This window comes from Oculina patagonica, chromosome 8 (genome assembly GCF_052425735.1).
Source record: "Oculina patagonica isolate OP01 chromosome 8, crgOcupat, whole genome shotgun sequence".
NCBI lineage: Eukaryota > Metazoa > Cnidaria > Anthozoa > Scleractinia > Oculinidae > Oculina > Oculina patagonica.
The window spans coordinates 50,518-69,576 of NC_135765.1; the positions used below are offsets into that span (position 1 = coordinate 50,518).

Genomic DNA, 19,059 nt, shown 5'->3' on the forward strand with positions numbered 1-19,059 from the left:
GGTATAGGTCCGGGATCGTTTTCAGAAACGGAGGCAGTTAAAACCAACGGTCTCGTTCCTTCGGAAGAGACTCTATCGGGGCGGGAAGTTGACACTTCTTCCAGCAGTCAAGGGCCTCCAAAGCCCAATAGCGAAAACGAAGCAGCGTCCTTGTCGACTGACACTGGCAATGAAGCAAAAAAAAACAGTTTGACCCTCCCTGAGGAAGAAATGTCCGCAAAGCTCCGCTCCGACCTGTCTGAAATACGCAAATTCTATTCGATCGAGCTTAACATAGACCGCGATGGAGGTGCGCTCCAGAGCACCACCATCGAAAAGATGCGAAAAGGTATTACCAAATTAATGTGGTTTGTGAAAAAAGTAAAAAATGTAGAACCGGATTTGTCTTGTTGTTCGGACCCGAAGCTCGTCCAAGAGTTTGTAAATTACATGATGGATACGCGTGGCATCAAGGCAATTACTTGTAGTCGTTACATCACAGCCTTTATTAATGCGGCGAAAGTGCCCTTGAGTTCCCTCGAAAAGTTAGAAAAAGAGGATTTGACCTGTTCGCTGGAAAAAATAAGATCAGTGCAAAGGCAACTAGAACGAATAGCGCGAAAGGAACACGTCGATGACTTGGCGAAAAAACCGCAACTAGAAAAGATTGTCTACCCGGAGCTGCTAGAGCTCTGTCGAGAATTGAAATGGGAAGTTTACGAGAAAAGCGGACAGGCGCAAGCGAGAAGTTGCATGAACTTGTGCTTATTGTTACTTTACTGTAGCGCGAATCCTGGACGCACGAAGGAATATATCACGCTTCGCATCCATCAGAATCAGTCGGAGAAGGAATGTCAAGGCCAAAATTTTATATTCTTCAACGAAGACGGATCTGTGGTCTTGATTGAAGACAGTTACAAAACACGTCATGTTTACGGACCTAGTACAACCGACCTTACGCCACTGGGTTTTCTAACATATTACTTACAACTTTACCGTACCAAAATGAGGCGATTGTTGCTTGCTGGCAAAGAGCACGATTTCTTTTTCGTGAACGCGAGGGGTGACCCATTCACACAAAATTCGTATAGCAATTACATTTCTGACTTTTTTGAAAAGTACTTTTCATTGAAGTTAACGACAGTAGATATCAGGAAGGCGGTTGTGACTCACTTTCTATCGTTGCCGCAATGTGGCGACTTCGCTCTGAGAGAGTCGTTTGCGACCTTGATGAAACATTCTGTACGAACTCAGAAACGCTACTACGACGAGAGGCCTCTGGCTGAGAAAAAAAGCAGAGCGATCGATCTCCTAAGTTCAATGGCCTCCTGGGGCCTGGAGGACGATGGGGTCGAGATTATCGAAGACGAAGACAGCGAATTGAACATAGAATTGCTTCCAATTCCGGGCGAGTTTGTGGCTCTCGTCGCATCGAACTCGAGTGAGGAAAGCCCAGAGGTTTTTCTAGCCAAGCTTTTGCGACTATCGGAAGATAAGAAAACTGCGTTCTTGGCCGAGTTTTCGGAGGTTGAGCCCGGGAAATTCAAACTAAGTGCGGGTAAGAGCTACAAGGAGGCACTGAATGCGCTCGTTCACCCAGTTGACGTGGTATACATGCATTCCAACGGCGTATATCAGCTCAGAACACCTAAAATAGATATACATCACCAGGTTTATAAAGAAAAAAACAGTACTTAGTAAATCGACCAAATCTTAATGCTGTTGGGGAAACCAAATCAAAGTTCTGTTGGCGCCTAAAAATTTGTTTTCCTTTCTTTTTCTTTCACAAGTTGCCAGACACTTGCCTAATCATGGACGGACTGAACTCGCTTTGTACGGATCAGTTGTTGTTACAAATCCTGGGAGAAATAGGCCTGATCCAACAGCTATACGAACAGTATATAACAAGCAACCAAAGGACCGTGGTGTGTTTGCCTTGCCAACATTATGAGCGCTCTCTTTCTGCCCATTTTTTCGATTTCATAAGTGAATTTTATAGCGCGTTTCTGCGCCAGAGCCTTTCTAAACGTACATGCAGCCTTTGTTTCCGGCTTCACGACCAAAAGTACCTGTGTTTGCCAAACTTATTCCCAAAGGAAACTGTAGAACTACTTTTCGACCTTTTGGAGTGGAAACGTTCACAACTGTCTTTCGCCGACGATCTGGTTTCATTGGTAAGACTCTGTGGTTTCTTGCTAATCAAATCAGATGTGATGCACGCCTTTCTTGTTAACACGTTGCCTCTCGACGACGTTCGGGCGTCCAAAAGGGGTACTGCCTTTGTCTACGAGCTGTACAACAGCGGTTTTCTTGCCACAAGCGAGTTTTACGCCCAAGCGGTGGATTATCCTTCTTTTTATTGCCTCTTGAAAAAGTTTCCGAATTATCGCAGCATTAGACATAAGCTCCACAGCTTTCATCGTTTCAGAGAATTTGCAAGGACCTATACCTACCCATCCGGCCATGTCAAGTTTAGTAAGGTGCGCGCAGCGTTCTACTGGAAATTTTATCAACCCCCGGAGAGAGAGGACTATCCAGAAGGGTAGTAATAAGTATATGCGTATTTTCTCGATTAAATTTCAAACTTAGCCTGGTACACCCGGCGTTTATTTGACTCTTGCAGTTTATTTGAGCCCGGTTTTCATTAAGCAACGGTTTTTACTGATTATTTTTGGCAAAAAATGTGTCTTGCTAATATACCTACAGCTTATCATACCCGAAATAATTTTGCTGAGGGGCCTACTTTCAAATCCCCCTCGGAGACCCGGCGTTTATTCGGTACCCGGCGTTTAATCGAGAAAATACGGTATATATATATAATTCACATTTTTTTTTCCTCAGTGTGCTCTCGCCAAGGCTGTCGTTTTCTTAATCATCTGTAGCGACGTGTGAAAACCGTCCTGTATCTGATTGGAAAACTCGGCTTTGCGAAAGTGGAAGCCAAATCTCAGATAGGGAGGTTTTGCAAACGTGCTGTGATCTTCTTTCATCTGTGACACAGGTTGTTTGTAAAATCTCACTTCTGTTTATCGGAGTATGTCGTTCACAGTGTAGGCTTAAGCATAGGATAGATCTATTTTTCTCTCCGTTCGTTTCGCCAAGCTGTATTTTTAACAATCATTTTTATATAGCGATGTCTGGTACCCGTCCTATGTTATCTGGTTGGAAAACGCAGCTTAGCAAAGCGAACGCCAAATCTAAGAAAGGTCTTTCTTTCCAGATGATGGAAAAATGCCGAAAACGTTTGGTTTTATCATTTTAATTTTACAATTTTTAAATCTTTTTTAGCCTTGTATATTATTATATTTTTTATAAAGCGAACATTATGGACATCGTCTTTCTAATTGTTTGTGAACTATCTCGTATATAAAATACATATGTTTAAAGGGGCCAGGTCACGGTATTTGAAGTCATTTTTCTGATTGTTTTTAAATCGAAGGAAACCTCGAGATAATAGTTTTGCACCAACGGATAGACAAAGACTGTAAAATAAACAAGGATGGTTTCCGGTCACGGTAGATTAAGATCAATTATGAGCAACGTTTGCCAATGTTTTCAAGTTTGAGTTGTCCTTGACTTAGCCCCCTTAATATAATATTCACATTTGATTCCTTTGGGCAAGAGGTGCTCCAGGGACTTTTGCAGTAAATAGCTTAGTGAAGTTAATCATTTTAGAATTGAAAATATGCACGAGAAAGAAAAAAAAAATGAAATGAAATGCCAGACCGAGACGTTACTGTTGTTGTGTTATCAATAAACGTTTTGTTATTCAGAAAACAACTCTATCTTTTTGTTGTTGATGTTGTTAGTCCCTTGGTAAGCCGCTCCAAATCGGCAACCCTGTCGAGGGAGGGAGGATTTTTTCCTTCAACGATTGGGTAGAAAATACGAGAAAATACAGGCCTTATTACATGAAATGCTCGCGATGTCGAGAATTTGAAAAGTTCGCGAATTTTGGTTTGAATCTTTTTCCTTACCTTCAACAACCCAAAGCCACCAACACGCATACGTTTTTAAGTTGAAAACGCATAATAAAGCAACATAGCCCTATTCAGTACTGTCATCTGGTAGAAGGGGGCTTATATCCCTGGGGGCTTATTATCGGACGTATTTTTTCTTTCCAGTATGGTAAGCCTATAACCGGGGGGGGGGGGGGCTTATAACCGGAATTTTACGGTATACCGTTTTGACGGAAAACTAAAGGCAGGCCCGTAGCCTGGTTTTTGGCCGGGTAGGTTCGTTTCTCCTGAAACGGATCAAACATTTGTAGACAGAACATTTGTTTAGTAATGTTACAGTCAACTCTCTCTTAACGGACACCTCCATAAGACGGACACCTGGTTATGGTCCCTGCCGTTTTTCAGTCATTTTACTGTAAGAAAACTCTCTGTAAGACGGTCACCTCTGTAAGACGGTCACCTCTCTAAGACTGACAACGGACACTTTGAAACCGCCAACGGACTGGCACTAAAAGTTATGTTTTCGTGAATAATACTTCCAAACTAGTTATCGACATATAGCATAGCAGGTCAGCGCCTTTAGCATACCAAATTTACCAAAAACAATCCGTTAAAACGCATTACTTCTCTGCTTAAACTTGTAGATTTAGTTTTCTACTTACAGTATCGCCGTTTGTTATTAACAAACAAGTCGAATCTCTGATATTATATTTGTTCCACTTTATAGGTTCTGCTAACGTAAGTGACTAAAACGGACGTGTATTCGTAGTGCATAGCCGTTTAGCTTTATCGTTTCAAAGTTCCTGGTGTCACGTTACCTCGACTCCCTATAAGGCGGACACCTCTACAAGACGGACAGTTGGGTCCGGTCCCGACGGTGTCCGTCTTTAATAGAGAGAGTTGACTGTATTCACTTTACCAGTCAGCTTAGCCTGAAGGGAATCTCGCAGCGTTCTGTGTGTGCGCGCGCTAGTGCGCGCGCTAAATTACGCGAAAACTTATGCGCAGCAAGGATGCGCAATGCAATTCCGTGGAATCACCTTAAGGTCGCGGGGAAACCTTTGGCTTATCGTTATGCATTTATTTAAAATGTATGCACGAAGTGCAACGACTGACATGGACAAGGAGAGCGCGCGTGATTTGATGTGTTCGCGTGTGGAATTGTTTGTGAAGAAAATGCTTACTCAAAATAAAAGATGGGCTCTGAAAAATTCCCATGTTTATTTGATTTCTAAAACATAAAGATGTTTGAACTCTTACGAGATTTTATCCAATTTACAACGCTTAACTGTATGCGTTTATAAAGATTGAAGAAAGTCTATAGCCTAATATTCATGTAACTCAGTGTTATCACAATAATATTCACTTTTAAAAAATCGTGTCTTTTTTGTTAAAAAACGCATTTTTCTCACAATAAAAGCGTGCAATATAATTACCATGATTACCATTTGGATTCCGTGTTTTGATCGGTAGACTTTCGGAAATCTCAAAGTTTGGACTTTTCCGTCAATTTTGGGGCTGAGAATACAGCGCGGATACAGAACTTCGTGAGCTACCGCTGCAGAGGTAAACTAGGAATACTGCAGTGTGTCATAACAGAATTCCAAAAGAGCTCTTTTAAAAAAAAGTGAGAAGGCATTGAATTCAAATGCACATTTGAACCACCATAACTTGCTGGCAAACTTTAAATTAAAAAAAATCCGCTTCGGTTATGACACTCGAGAGGTATTGACTGATTAGTTTTTGACAAGATCACAGTGTGCTGTCTTCTACCCAGGGTCGTGATCAGGGATCACAGCCTTGGGATCGGGATCACAGCCTCGGGATCGGGATCATGGACACGGGATCCCGGGTCACAAGTCATGGGATCCGGATCAATCAGACCAGATGGGATCAGAATGGAATCAGGGATCAAATGTTGCCACATTTTGGGGATCAGAAATCAAAATTTAGAGCTAAAATTTGGGACCGCAATAAAAAAATATACCTGGTTACGACCCTGTCCAACTCTTTCCGCAAACTCTGCCCCAAAATCAAGTTCTTCCCAATTTGGAACTAACGAGACTGTAACAACGCCGTTAAATGCAATCTACCAAATAAAAGATGACATTCATAGTCCTTTATCATTTCTGTATGTCTCTGTAAAATTTGAGCTCAATCGCACGCATATATAACAACCGGAAAATAAGCGTTTTAAAAGATGCAGGTCAAGCAAAATTTCGCTTCACAAATTTATTCATGTGGTAGGTGTCCCCCGCGACCTTAACAGCACGTTAATAATTTTTTGTCGATTTTGACTGATGTGGACAGTTTTATCATTTTTTTACACCGCAACTAAAACTCACACGAAAACTGGAATCTTAACAACTAATGAATTGAAAGGTTAAAAAACTTTTATTAAACAATTTTTATTTACGCAAATTGTCGCCGATCGCGGGGAAAATTCTCATACAAACACTGTAATTTCAAGCAGTCGTTTTTCGCCTTATCGTACTTGACCCCCTGATAAACAAACTCTTAATGTTTTGTTCTAAGCTTCTTTTGCGACTGGCTATAAAACGGTTGTGTGTTCTGGGTTATACTTTTTTTTCGTGATTCGCGATCCGCGCGATCCAGTCCAGTCCCTATTGTTTTTCTATCTTGCTTCTAGATGCATGATTGGTTGAAACCTAGTTGCTGTGATTCGATTGGCCAGACTCCGCTTGAAAAGCAACGGATTTTTTCAAAAAAATCATTCTTTACTCAGAATCGCTTTGACAATGGAATTTGTTCGATTGCCAAAGTTTTTAGTAGAAGAATTATTCGATCTTTGGAAACGCGTTAGAGTGATTACACCGACAGTCTCTGAAGATCTTAAGCAACTTCTAACCCAAGTTCAAGACAAAATTTCTCAACTAAAACGCCAGAGCGCGGGTAAGCTTTTTGAGAATTCCAGTACAATTATTATTAAGAATGGGCTATTGCATTTATTATCCGCACCCCCCTGTTGAGGACAGGTCTTTTCAGGCGTTTCATTCTTACCCCCAAAGAAATCCGTTAAAAACGTCTAAAAATGCCTTATACCCCAATGAAATTCTTTGAAAATGTGCTAAACCCTCACGAATTCCATTAGAAACACGTTCTTACTCCTAAGAATTCCATAACTTTTCACCCATTCCCCCTGAAGAAATCCCTTATATTTTTGTCTTACCCCTAAGGAAATCCACAGATTTTTGCCCTTACCCCCAAAGAATTCCACTGCTCCTCAACAGGTCGGGAGCAAAAATTTTATGCAATAGCCCAATTCTAAATAAGCAGTCATTCATTTAACCGCAATCATCTAACCGTGACTGTAAATGACTGTAAATAATTCACGCAAAAATATAATGAATGCTGTCATTCAAATTTACAGATACACATTTTAGTTAACTACATTTTTCTGTACGTCATGATTAGAAACAGACTAAATAATGAAGTTTTGAGTCTGGTCGTAACACACCAGTAAACACACTTCTGTCAGTCTCTGAGAAATTATGCTTAATGACGCATGTCTTGTTTGTTTGTAGGACTAGATGCCACTGATTCACCATCTGTCCAGCCTATGGAGACGACAGGTATTTAGCAGTAATTTTTCAAGATTACTTATTTTTTATCAAAGTGAATAACAAAGTGAACTTTGGGCAATAGGAAAATATCCTCTCCACACAAGCTAAGTGGATTGGAAATAAAATTTTGATATTTGAAAATTCAACTTAAAGCTTTAGATATCACTGCATGGTTCCTAATAAAAAAAACCAAACAGACTCTAAAGTTTATTCCCTTCAGCCTTGTATAGTGGGAGAGTGCTATTGTTTTCGGTTGAATTTTTATAATTATGTGTCTGTGAAGGAAATGGGTTGGTTGGGGGTCTCAAGACAAATTCTTTCCCAGGGGAGGTATGGATAACTTTTGGAACTAAGCTTAATGTTACCCTACAAGGATAATTCATTTTTTATATAATGCAAGATACAAGCAGTACAAAAAAGGGGCCTTGCATTTGCTTTCAGCATTATAGCATATAACCCATCACCGCAACCCCATGACTCATTTTTTTATAACTGTAAAACACCAGTAAACACACTTCTGTCAGTCTCTGAGAAATTATGCTTAATGACGCATGTCTTGTTTGTTTGTAGGACTAGATGCCACTGATTCACCATCTGTCCAGCCTATGGAGACGACAGGTATTTAGCAGTAATTTTTCAAGATTACTTATTTTTTATCAAAGTGAATAACAAAGTGAACTTTGGGCAATAGGAAAATATCCTCTCCACACAAGCTAAGGGACCGGTCATTATTTATGTAGAGGGGCGGGGGGGGGGGGGGGGAGGGAAAAATATGTTGGAAAGATCAAAATTTCTGTAAGGCCCCCCCTCCAGGCCATGTAAGTGGCAAGTGATCCCCCCTTCTTTATTCAATATGTACGTCATGACCCCCCCCCCACCTCATATCTCCCTTTATATGCCTCAAGTAATTTATTATTAAATGCATGTTACATACAATCTTAATTGCACACTTGTTCTAATGCAAAAAGGCTGGATCAACACTTAGTCAACCAAGGCTTCTTTGCTATGGATACTTGTCCAGCAATACGGCAAATTTTTGGATGAGTTATGTGTATAGTAAACATACCTCTATTATTAACTCCTTAACTTTGGAAAAGTGGTAGTTTTTACAAATTATGCTCTCATGGTGAACATAAATGTAATATCCATGCAAAATATAATTCCTTTCCAATGATTTTCCTAAAGTTGTAAAGGGATTAATTACTTTGAATTCTTGTTGTCATAAATATCATGTTTTATTACTTCTTGGGCTATTGCAGTGATAATCATTTTGTAAAAAGAAAATAATTTCAGTCAAACCAGATATTAAAGCAGATTATAAAGGTCTGGTTTCTTTATTAACTAAAATTAATTTTAAGATAACAATGGAGTTTAGAGTGAAAACAGTATTTCTGTAAAATACAAATCACTAAAGTTGTACATAATAGTGGAGTTTCAACAAAAGAAAACAATAGAAATAGCATAAAATTGTACAATTTAGCATCTCACTGTTTCACATATGGTGTTTGCACTGTTCTATTTAACTGTTTTACCCACCTCAAACTGCTTATCCCCCCCTAAACTTCTTTATAAAAAATTTTAGCCCCCCCCCTCTTGCCACTCTGAAATAGCCTTGACCCCCCCCCCCTTCTTTTTTTCCCTCCCCCCTCTACATAAATAATGACCGGTCCCTAAGTGGATTGGAAATAAAATTTCGATATTTGAAAAATATTCAACTTAAAGCTTTAGATATCACTGCATGGTTCCTAATAAAAAAAACCAAACAGACTCTAAAGTTTATTCCCTTCAGCCTTGTATAGTGGGAGAGTGCTATTGTTTTCGGTTGAATTTTTATAATTATGTGTCTCTGAAGGAACTGGGTTGGGTGGTACAGATATACATTTTAGTTAACTACATTTTTCTGTACGTCATGATTAGAAACAGACTAAATAATGAAGTTTTGAGTCTGGTCGTAACACACCAGTAAACACACTTCTGTCAGTCTCTGAGAAATTATGCTTAATGACGCATGTCTTGTTTGTTTGTAGGACTAGATGCCACTGATTCACCATCTGTCCAGCCTATGGAGACGACAGGTATTTAGCAGTAATTTTTCAAGATTACTTATTTTTTATCAAAGTGAATAACAAAGTGAACTTTGGGCAATAGGAAAATATCCTCTCCACACAAGCTAAGTGGATTGGAAATAAAATTTTGATATTTGAAAATTCAACTTAAAGCTTTAGATATCACTGCATGGTTCCTAATAAAAAAAACCAAACAGACTCTAAAGTTTATTCCCTTCAGCCTTGTATAGTGGGAGAGTGCTATTGTTTTCGGTTGAATTTTTATAATTATGTGTCTGTGAAGGAAATGGGTTGGTTGGGGGTCTCAAGACAAATTCTTTCCCAGGGGAGGTATGGATAACTTTTGGAACTAAGCTTAATGTTACCCTACAAGGATAATTCATTTTTTATATAATGCAAGATACAAGCAGTACAAAAAAGGGGCCTTGCATTTGCTTTCAGCATTATAGCATATAACCCATCACCGCAACCCCATGACTCATTTTTTTATAACTGTAAAACACCAGTAAACACACTTCTGTCAGTCTCTGAGAAATTATGCTTAATGACGCATGTCTTGTTTGTTTGTAGGACTAGAGGCCACTGATTCACCATCTGTCCAGCCTATGGAGACGACAGGTATTTAGCAGTAATTTTTCAAGATTACTGATTTTTTATCCTTTTGCTACAAAGCTTATTTTCCTTACTAAAGACAGACATTTCTGCGTGGTTCGGTTACAGAAATATCCATTCTATATTCTCAAATTTTTTGGAGGGGGGAGGGGAAGGGGGGGGGGGGCAGTGTATTATGGGCCATTGGAAAATAGAAAATACTCTCTCCACACCAGTAAACACACTTATGTCAGGTTCTGAGAAAGTATGGTTTAATGATGCATGCCTTGCTTGTTTTTAGAAGCCACTGAATTGCCTAAGGACACACAGGTGAAAATAGTGCAGAAACGCAAGAGAAGGGTAACAACAAAAACAAAAGATATGGTTAGCAGTAAATATTCAAACTATTCTGAAACAAAATCTATTCTTGAGCATGACGTTTACGGCAAACAGCAAAAATAATTCTCATTTTGCTCACTTTTTCTTTAGCACTTAAGTAAAGCCGATTGAAAAATGGGAAAACAATGCCTTAATCACATTAAATGCAAACAATTTCTGTAAATTATACAAATGGCTAAATTTAGACACCACAAGTTCTTTTTTTGCCATTTGCTGTAAACATCATGCTTAAATTCTCTTATTTCCATTTTCAAAGCATCCATCCTTCGGCTAAGAAAAATGTTAAAACATATTGTAGACAAAGAATATGATATAAAATATATTATAGTAAAATATTGAAAGTACTGATTCAACTTGCAGCATAAATGTTAGGGAAATGGTCATATCTATTGTACTCAGGCAGGCTCCAGCACTCTTCAAAATAATAATAATAATAATAACTATATTCAAGTGTCGGGGTAAATATTAAGCTCACAAAAGCTTATGGGGAACACATCTTAACATAACAATATATTAAAAACAAGACAGGTGGTCTCTCAATGTACCCTCTCCTTCACCTTAAAACATTGTTTTACACAGCCCCACTCTTTCAAGAGTGCAAACTGGGAAAAAAGATTCAAGCATCCTTGTGTCCTTTCTCCCCCCATCCCCTCAAAAGGTGGATCCTCGTCGAGTAAACTTGTTATGACCACTTTCCTAACAATATTTTGAATATTTTCTATAAGGGCCGCCTATCAAGAAACTCTGATGAACAAGAAAAGCTACCAGAGTTCGACTTCAGGAGCCTTAAAGACCCAAAATATCTAAAAGAAATGTTGGCAAAAGTGACTTCTCCATCCAGCAAGGCAAAAATTTACCTGGAGTATTTAAGTAACTGCCAATTTAACCGGATCCTGGAGCCAACTTCCATAATTTACTTTTCTTCAGACGATGTCACCGCACTTGCCAACATACAGCAAGACCCTGATGGTGCAAGAGAGGTAGGAAGAAATTACATTTCAAACGAGAAACTCGTTCCCTTCAACAAAATCAATAATTTCTAATATCATCTGCATTCTTAATTCTCCTCTGGGAGAATAGGGCCTTAATTTCTAATATACTATACATGAATTGCTAAAGTCATGTTATAACTTTTTAAGATTTGTGGCAACTTGTGAATATAATTTTTCTAATGAAACACCACACCATCAGGTTATGGAATCAATAGTTGACCCTGCAATATATTTCAGTGCAAGAACTCCAACCAAGGCCACCAAAGCAATGTCTTGCAAATTGACCAATAGTGTTTAAGAGTTAAAATTATAAAATAGCACATATCAAATGAATTGCTTTTTAGTCAATTCAATCATTTTTTTGTAAACTATGATGCAAGTAATAATGGTGACTTTGCAATCCATGAATATGTCTCCTTAATCCGTCAACTTGCACAGATTTATTGTCAGATGGCATTGGTTGAGGTCAGCCGAACTGAAATAATCTTTTGGTACACCACCTCGTACTTACAAAATAATGTTGACGACTGGAATTCAGTGAACTTCTAGAATGAATGATGCAGCAGGATGCTGTACATGTACTTGAAGTCACACAAAGTAGTTTGGTATAACTTTGCTAGCTACCATGCGTCTCATAGAAGTAAGCTATAAAGCATCCAAAAACTAATCAGAAGGTCACAGGTTTGAAATAAATGTCTATCTTGACTTGACATTCCACAGGTGTTGGGAAAGCTAGGTTTTGCACTGCAACAAAGACTGCAACTTGCAATTCAACAGTCGACTTCAATCGGTTATTTTTTGTCAGATTGCATAAGAGAACATCGCCTCACGACACAAAGTCAGGAACTTCAAGAAGAACGAAGGCGTGGTCGGCCAAAGATGCCCCATTTGTTAGACATATTGGACAATATTAAAACGTTGAGTACGTCATCATCTACTCTCCAAGACCACATTCTTCTAAAACAAACAGTTGACAACTTTCCTTTGTTGAGTTATGTGAACGAACCAATGTCTCACTTTTTAAACGGTGATGTAAAAATAGCAGTGGCAAATTTAGCAGATAGGATTCATTTAGAGTGTAGAGCGCCCCACAACATGCACGTAACTGCCCTACAAGGTGCTTTCTCTTCAACAGCGTCCAACACACAATCACCACCTTTATCAGACGAAATCCCATACAGCACAGTAACAGCTTGTGACGGAGATGGATTGATCACAAATATCAGTCAAAGTCATCCAGACCCTCTTAAAGATGATAATGTTGTCTACACACGCCTGAACGGAATCGATGCGCCAGAACTATCCACCGTTCACTTCTTCAAGACGCACGACCTCTCCCATGTCTTTGTCAAACGTGTTGGACACTTGAGTTTGTGTGCTGTACATTTCTTTTTGAGAACGTTTACTTACTCAGGCAGTGCTTCTTTATGCGAAGAATTACCAAGAGAGGAGTATAATGCCCCGTTTGACTATTACGACCGCCCCCTTAAGGAATATTGGTTTCGATTCTCCAACCCAGCTGCAGTTACAGAAAAAGAAAGAACACTACTGAACTATTTTGAAACTCTAGTTGGTGGGAAACCAGAAACCCGTGAAAGAATCATGTCTCCGTTTTCTGTCACCGAAGCAAGTGCCTCTAAACCATTTGTTATTTCCTTGAATGCCCTCCTTGTTTTAACTGGTTTTAGTCATGTCTTCACAAAATTTTCCCTTGACAACAGAATGCTCGGACTGCAGAAAATTGCAAAAGACAACAAAATTGGTCCGCTTTGGTGTGGCCCATCACGCAATTACATTTTTGGAGTGGGAAACAACAACACAGAAGACAGCGTGCTGCAACATTTCAATGTAAACTTCACACAAACATCCTCTGTCGAACAATTCCTTCCTTGGCATGAGCGAAAAGCTATCAAAAATCTTTGTTCTCCAAAAACAACGAGAACTGAGGCAAACGAAAACTTTGATAAAGTCAAGCCAGGAACAGAACCTCAATGTGGAGTTTTCATTGACATAAGGTATGTATAATGCACAGGCTCGGCCATACTTAGACAAAGAACTTGAGGGACAAACCATTCGTTTCTGGAGGCAGGGAGGAATGGTATTTCAAAAACTTATTTGAAATTCATGAAGAAAATACAAATGAAATCAATGTTTAATGAGCGTCTTTATATCTTATAAACAATATGTTCACACATCTTGGCCAAAATAAAATAAAAAATTTAGTGCAAGAACGAGTTGATCTACTTCAGAAGATATTGAAGCCATAAGATAAATCCGCAGTTTGTGATAAGACAGCTGCTCATTTTTTAAACATTGCAAAACATGCACCAATTTTGGCTTGAAAGCATTCTAGCACCCCACTCCTCCAGAAGCATAATGGTTCATCGCTAACAAAAAAGACAAAGGTCTTCTGTCTTGTAGAAACAAAAGTAAAACCTGACAAAGGTGCAAACTTAAATGTCAATATATGAAATGAATATATGAAATTTATATATTTGTACTGGGGATATACACTTAAAGCAAATGAAATATCATTGCAGTAATGTACTCAACTTAAGCAGTTGAGAAAAGCTAGCCTATTTTTCTAGTAATATTTCTTATCAAACTAAGCAAGTATACAGTCAACTCTCGCCTTGCGGACACCCAGTTATTGCGTGCACTTGCTATTATGGACAAAAGATTGCAAAATATGTTTTTGAACTCTCTCTCATACAACATACACTGATCGAGGGTGTTGGCTACGACGAGAATTGGCTGTCTTGCTATAACAAAGGGGTAAATTTTTAAACAGAATGTTGATACCTCACATCCCCTTGACAAGCCTTATTTTGATGTATTACATTGTATCTCTTGATTCAGTCACTCCACTGAGAGCAACAAATACACAACAACAACTTCTGGAGAGGCTAATCTGTACGTTTCAGAAAGTAGGGTGGTTGGTATCGCAGGGCAAGACACTGGATTAGGCTTGTTTACTTTAAAAGAAATTCCAAAGAACACATTCATATGTTCGTACGCCCCGACTGCAACTCTGAGAACGACTACCCAATACGGAGACTATGCGATGGAATTAAATATAGGCGGCGAGAAAATTTCAATCAACGGACAGGAAAACGATTATGAAATCGGGCTCGGGATCTTTGCGAATGATGGAACTTTTCCATTCAACCTAGCAGGAGAAAAATTTTCACGTTTTGTCAAGGAAAGGATCAACTGCCAGTTTGCAAAAAGAGACAACGAAGTATGGCTAAAATCAACAAAAGCAATCAGACCAAATGAAGAGATCATGGTCTGTTATACACCAGATGGTTCATACTGGACTACCATGTTCTCACAAGATCAACTGCAGAAAATTAAAGAGGCACTGCTCAGGTGTGGTCCAACCATAGAGGACGCAGAATATTGTCTTCGTGATCTCAACATAACTACATAACTGCATTCCTTTGTGATCCGATAAGCAACCACGATCCCTTTCATTAGCAGGTGAGAGAATTAAACAATGTCAATCTTACATATAAGTTAATTGCAGGCCACAGAATTGATATTTCCGACTGTTCTTTTCCGCTGTACTTGACATTATTGTTTCAAATCACACCAACAGCTTCGGTTGTTTCCTGTTAAATATATACAGAAGCAATTTTTACACACTTAAAGGGACTTTCACGGCTAAGTTAATTATTTGTTATTGAATTCGGTCATATATTCGCTATGAAACAAAATGTTTGCAAAGAAATTAATTCAATGATTCTAAATGTCAAAACTATAGCTATAGCTTGTCTCCCGGGCATTTAACAATTTAGTGTTATACAAGCAAACGAGATCAACTTTGAAAACTTTTCCGCCGGACCACATTTCAAAAATCCATATCGCAATCCGTTTCAATCCTGGACACCTTGGCCATCCGTACCTTATTTTGCACTTGGTATGTTATCTAAATATTCCTTCACTGTTTTAAGAGGTTACTTTATACATTAAAACAAATTTGATAGTCCTTTCTTGTGCCTTAGTTTGGATGAAATCCGTGAAAGGGTCCCTTTACATGATTGACTACAAAATTCACGGGAGGCAAAAGGAGACCAGATTGACCCAGATTGACTATGCTAAAATTTCTTACCTTTCATACTTGCTATTAGCGTTTCTCAATAAATTCCGCCAGTGACCTTTTTTGCACGAAATCATTTCTACTTGCCCTAAAGACATTTTCTGTCAGCGATTTTACCACTACAGTCTAGTTTCATGGTCGCCATTTTATAAACACGTGAGAAGTTTCGCTCGATATTGGCTATTGTCGGATCGGTACGTCCGAGCTAGTTTCGTCACAACTCGTTAGATGAAAAATCATTATGGCTTTAGATTTTTGATTTTCACCGAGATTTTCGGCTTTTAATCCCTTTTGAGCCGAGTGACACATAGGAATCTAATCAGCGGGCCACAAATGAGAGTTCGGTTCGTCAAGATGGACATCACGAAATTTCGCGCCAAAGACTGCGTAGCGAAAGATAGAGACTGGGCACTACAAACACAATGTTTTTGCTCAAGTTGATAAATTTCCCACGATTTGTCAATCTGTTATTACTCCTGGTTCAAATATGCAAAAAGCCCAACAGGAGCAACGTTGCTGGGAAAAATTTGTTTGTAAGTAAATGGAATTGGATTTAACGTTAAGTTTTGCTTCTCTGAGACATAGATAAACATTTCCGCTCGCGAAGAACGTGTCTTCCCACGTGTGTAATGTGTTTAATACATTTGTTAAATTCTGAACAGGTATAAAGCAAGAACCCGATCTGTGTCACGTTGTGTTGAAAGAAGTAATGTGTTTGTGATGGCTCAATCAAGGTGCTCGTCACAAGGTAAGATGTAACTGAAACTTGAAACTGTAGATGGTGTGATGAACAGCTGCAGCGTTTGAACGTGTTTGACTCTTCATTGCAATTCCGTGCCAGCATAATATAGTCAATATTAGCTCAGTAGTCACGATGAAAGCCATCCCTTCCTTCGTTCTACTTGAACAAGGCGTAAGTAATTCCTAGAAAAGCTATTATATTGCTTAGGATCTCCCCGTAAATCGTATTTATTGTTGTCTCAATTTTCCATCATGGAAAGATGATTTGTCGAAGAAAATCTTCAAAAGAGAACTCTCTTGCTCGCTTTCCTTCAAGTTGGGTTTCATCCAACTCAAGATTACACTTCTCCAGTGGATTTAAACTTAAAAAGGAATTTAAAAAACAATATTATTATTCCATGTTGGATACGAGTGGCTATAGTCAACGAACAGTCAACGACACGCGAAGCACTCAAGGAAAGCTGATGAAAAACAATAAAACATGATTTTTCTATGTTTTATACTCTGATGAAACATAGGTTTTCAGCTAATCAGAGCGCGTGTAGACTCCTATCTATATTATAAATTCAAATAAAACACTATCAAACTTTCAACTTTAAAACTTTCAACTTTAAAACTTGAAAATTATAATCAAATGATCAGCACATGTGTTTAATTAACAGCTTAGCAATATGTTAAATCCAGGCGTAGTCAATCGATAGAAATCGATATCACTCGATATCAATCACTGATTGATATCGATTGATATCGGTAATCGATAACAATCGAACTCACAAAAAAATTTCTTTATCGATTGTTATCGACAGCAATCGATAAAATCACTAAACCCAAAAAGTCCCTTAAGAAATATTTGTCTCAAGTATGTTACATGCCGTTACTACCTAGTAAAAGTAAACGATACGAGATTAGCGTCTAAGTGATAAACATTTTATTATTCAGATTATTTGGAGTATCTAGTCCTGCCGGAGTCTGTGTAGAAAATTATGTTTACCATCAGGAGATCCTCTTGGTTTGTGTTTCTAAAATATTTTAACTTGTCCAGCCCCGGCTGAGGCTATATAAAGCGTTCTTCCTTTTGTGATCTGAGGCTGAAAACGTTTTGTTTCAGTAAATTATTGTCCAGCCATCCCAGCGCTCTCATTTGCATCTTGGATCTCCTTCATAGCGTTCTCGCGTAGATGAAAATCCAACATGATCCTACTACTGGATTACTTTTTATTTCTTGCTTACTCTGCGATTTATTACGATTACGCTTCTTTCTTAATGCAATTAACTGAAATCATAAAAACACTGATTCTTTTGTTTATTTTGCTTCATATTTATGGCGTTGCTATAGCGCGACTAGAGGTTTGCACACCACTACTTCGGCCGCAGCACCTTGTTCTTTTTTGAACCGCGCTGATAAAGATGTTATGTTACTGTTACTGTTCTTGTTATTTTAGTATCAGCTTGTTGGTATTTGCAGTCGCATATCCACGATTAAATTACCCAATAAAGCTATAAAAACAACATCCTGTCGATGTTTATCTTGTAGAGATTGTCAAAAATAGTTTCCGATAAAAATCGATGGCAATCGATAACAATCGATAAAACAATCCTTATCGATTTCCATCGGAAATCGATATCAATCGAACTCACAACTTTTTTTCTTTATCGATTCCTATCGAGTGGTATCGGAAATCGATATCAATCTTCGATTGATATCGATTGCTATTGATAGTTATGGATTATCGGTTTATCGATTGACTACGCCTGGGTTAAATCTTTGACAACATTTGTTTAGTTCTGAACAGGTAAACAAGAGCCCGTTCTGTGTCATGTTGTGTTCTGAGAAGTCATAAACATTGTGGCTGGCTAAAACAAGATGCTCATTACAAGGTAAGATAAATTTCATTCTAAAAATTCTCTTAATTCTGAAATTCTTTTCCGTGCCTTATAGTTTTTTTATTTACTTTTTTTTTTAATTGCCTTTTAACAAAACTGACCCATAAAATGCAGATTACATGTTGAATGCCTGCAGCAATGCAATGCATTTTAGTGCATATGCACCTGTAAGGTTGCAAACTTTGGTTAGAAAATGCTTTCTCTTGACGATGTGAACACCATTGATAGTTAAATCTCCCTCAAAAGAAATTTTTGTTCCCACAACAGAATTCCCCTCCGCAACAAAATTTCCCCTCCGCAACAGTATTTAATCATTCCTCTTAACTACAGCTTTAAAGATAAAGGTTATCAGTTTGGTTTTAGGAAAGGGCACTCAACAGAGCAAGCCATTTTTTAGATCACTGACACCCTCAAACAGGCAATGAATAAAAAGCTGGTTACCTGGGGTGTTTTTTTAGATTTTTCTAAAGCATTTGATACTGTGAACCACAATATTCTTTTATCTAAACTCTACCACTATGGTATACGAGGAATAACCCTTAACTGGTTTGAAAACTATCTACATAACCGCACTCAATATGTTAAGATTGGTAATATCCAATCTAGTCCTGAAACTATAACTTGTGGAATACCACAGGGATCAACTTTGGGTCCTCTTCTATTCCTGTTTTATATTAATGACTTACCTAACTGCTCAAAAAAACTATCCTTTCGTATATTTGCTGATGATACAAATATTTTTTATACAAGTGATAATCTGCA

At 38.4% G+C, this 19,059-nt stretch overlaps 2 protein-coding genes and 1 long non-coding RNA gene across 3 annotated transcripts; all 3 read left to right on the top strand.

Moving 5' to 3' along the window:
• The first annotated feature begins 6 nt into the window (after nt 1-6).
• Nucleotides 7-3,764, top strand: LOC144663988 (uncharacterized). The gene has a single exon (XM_078525084.1). The coding sequence runs from the start codon at nt 211-213 to the stop codon at nt 1,675-1,677; it is 1,467 nt and encodes a 488-aa protein (XP_078381210.1). The 5' UTR covers nt 7-210; the 3' UTR covers nt 1,678-3,764.
• Nucleotides 3,765-6,667: 2,903 nt separating this feature from the next.
• Nucleotides 6,668-13,422, top strand: LOC144663320 (uncharacterized). The gene is made up of 9 exons (XM_078524216.1): nt 6,668-6,851; nt 7,484-7,531; nt 8,093-8,140; nt 9,550-9,597; nt 10,159-10,206; nt 10,481-10,563; nt 11,304-11,558; nt 12,291-13,143; nt 13,292-13,422. The coding sequence occupies exons 1-9, from the start codon at nt 6,698-6,700 to the stop codon at nt 13,420-13,422; spliced, it is 1,668 nt and encodes a 555-aa protein (XP_078380342.1). The 5' UTR covers nt 6,668-6,697.
• Nucleotides 13,423-16,059: 2,637 nt separating this feature from the next.
• Nucleotides 16,060-18,292, top strand: LOC144662009 (uncharacterized). Its single transcript, XR_013572381.1, has 3 exons — nt 16,060-16,205; nt 16,335-16,420; nt 18,197-18,292. It is a non-coding gene; the product is annotated as an uncharacterized LOC144662009 (long non-coding RNA).
• The last annotated feature ends 767 nt before the right edge of the window (nt 18,293-19,059 follow it).

Bases quoted from the DNA above. Each gene is read 5' to 3' on its own strand.
- LOC144663988 (XM_078525084.1), top strand. From the start codon at position 211: ATGTCCGCAAAGCTCCGCTCCGACCTGTCTGAAATACGCAAATTCTAT.
- LOC144663320 (XM_078524216.1), top strand. From the start codon at position 6,698: ATGGAATTTGTTCGATTGCCAAAGTTTTTAGTAGAAGAATTATTCGAT. The intron at 7,532-8,092 runs GTATTTAGCAGT...GTTTGTTTGTAG, and splicing joins CCAGCCTATGGAGACGACAG to GACTAGATGCCACTGATTCA. The intron at 11,559-12,290 runs GTAGGAAGAAAT...GACATTCCACAG, and splicing joins ACCCTGATGGTGCAAGAGAG to GTGTTGGGAAAGCTAGGTTT.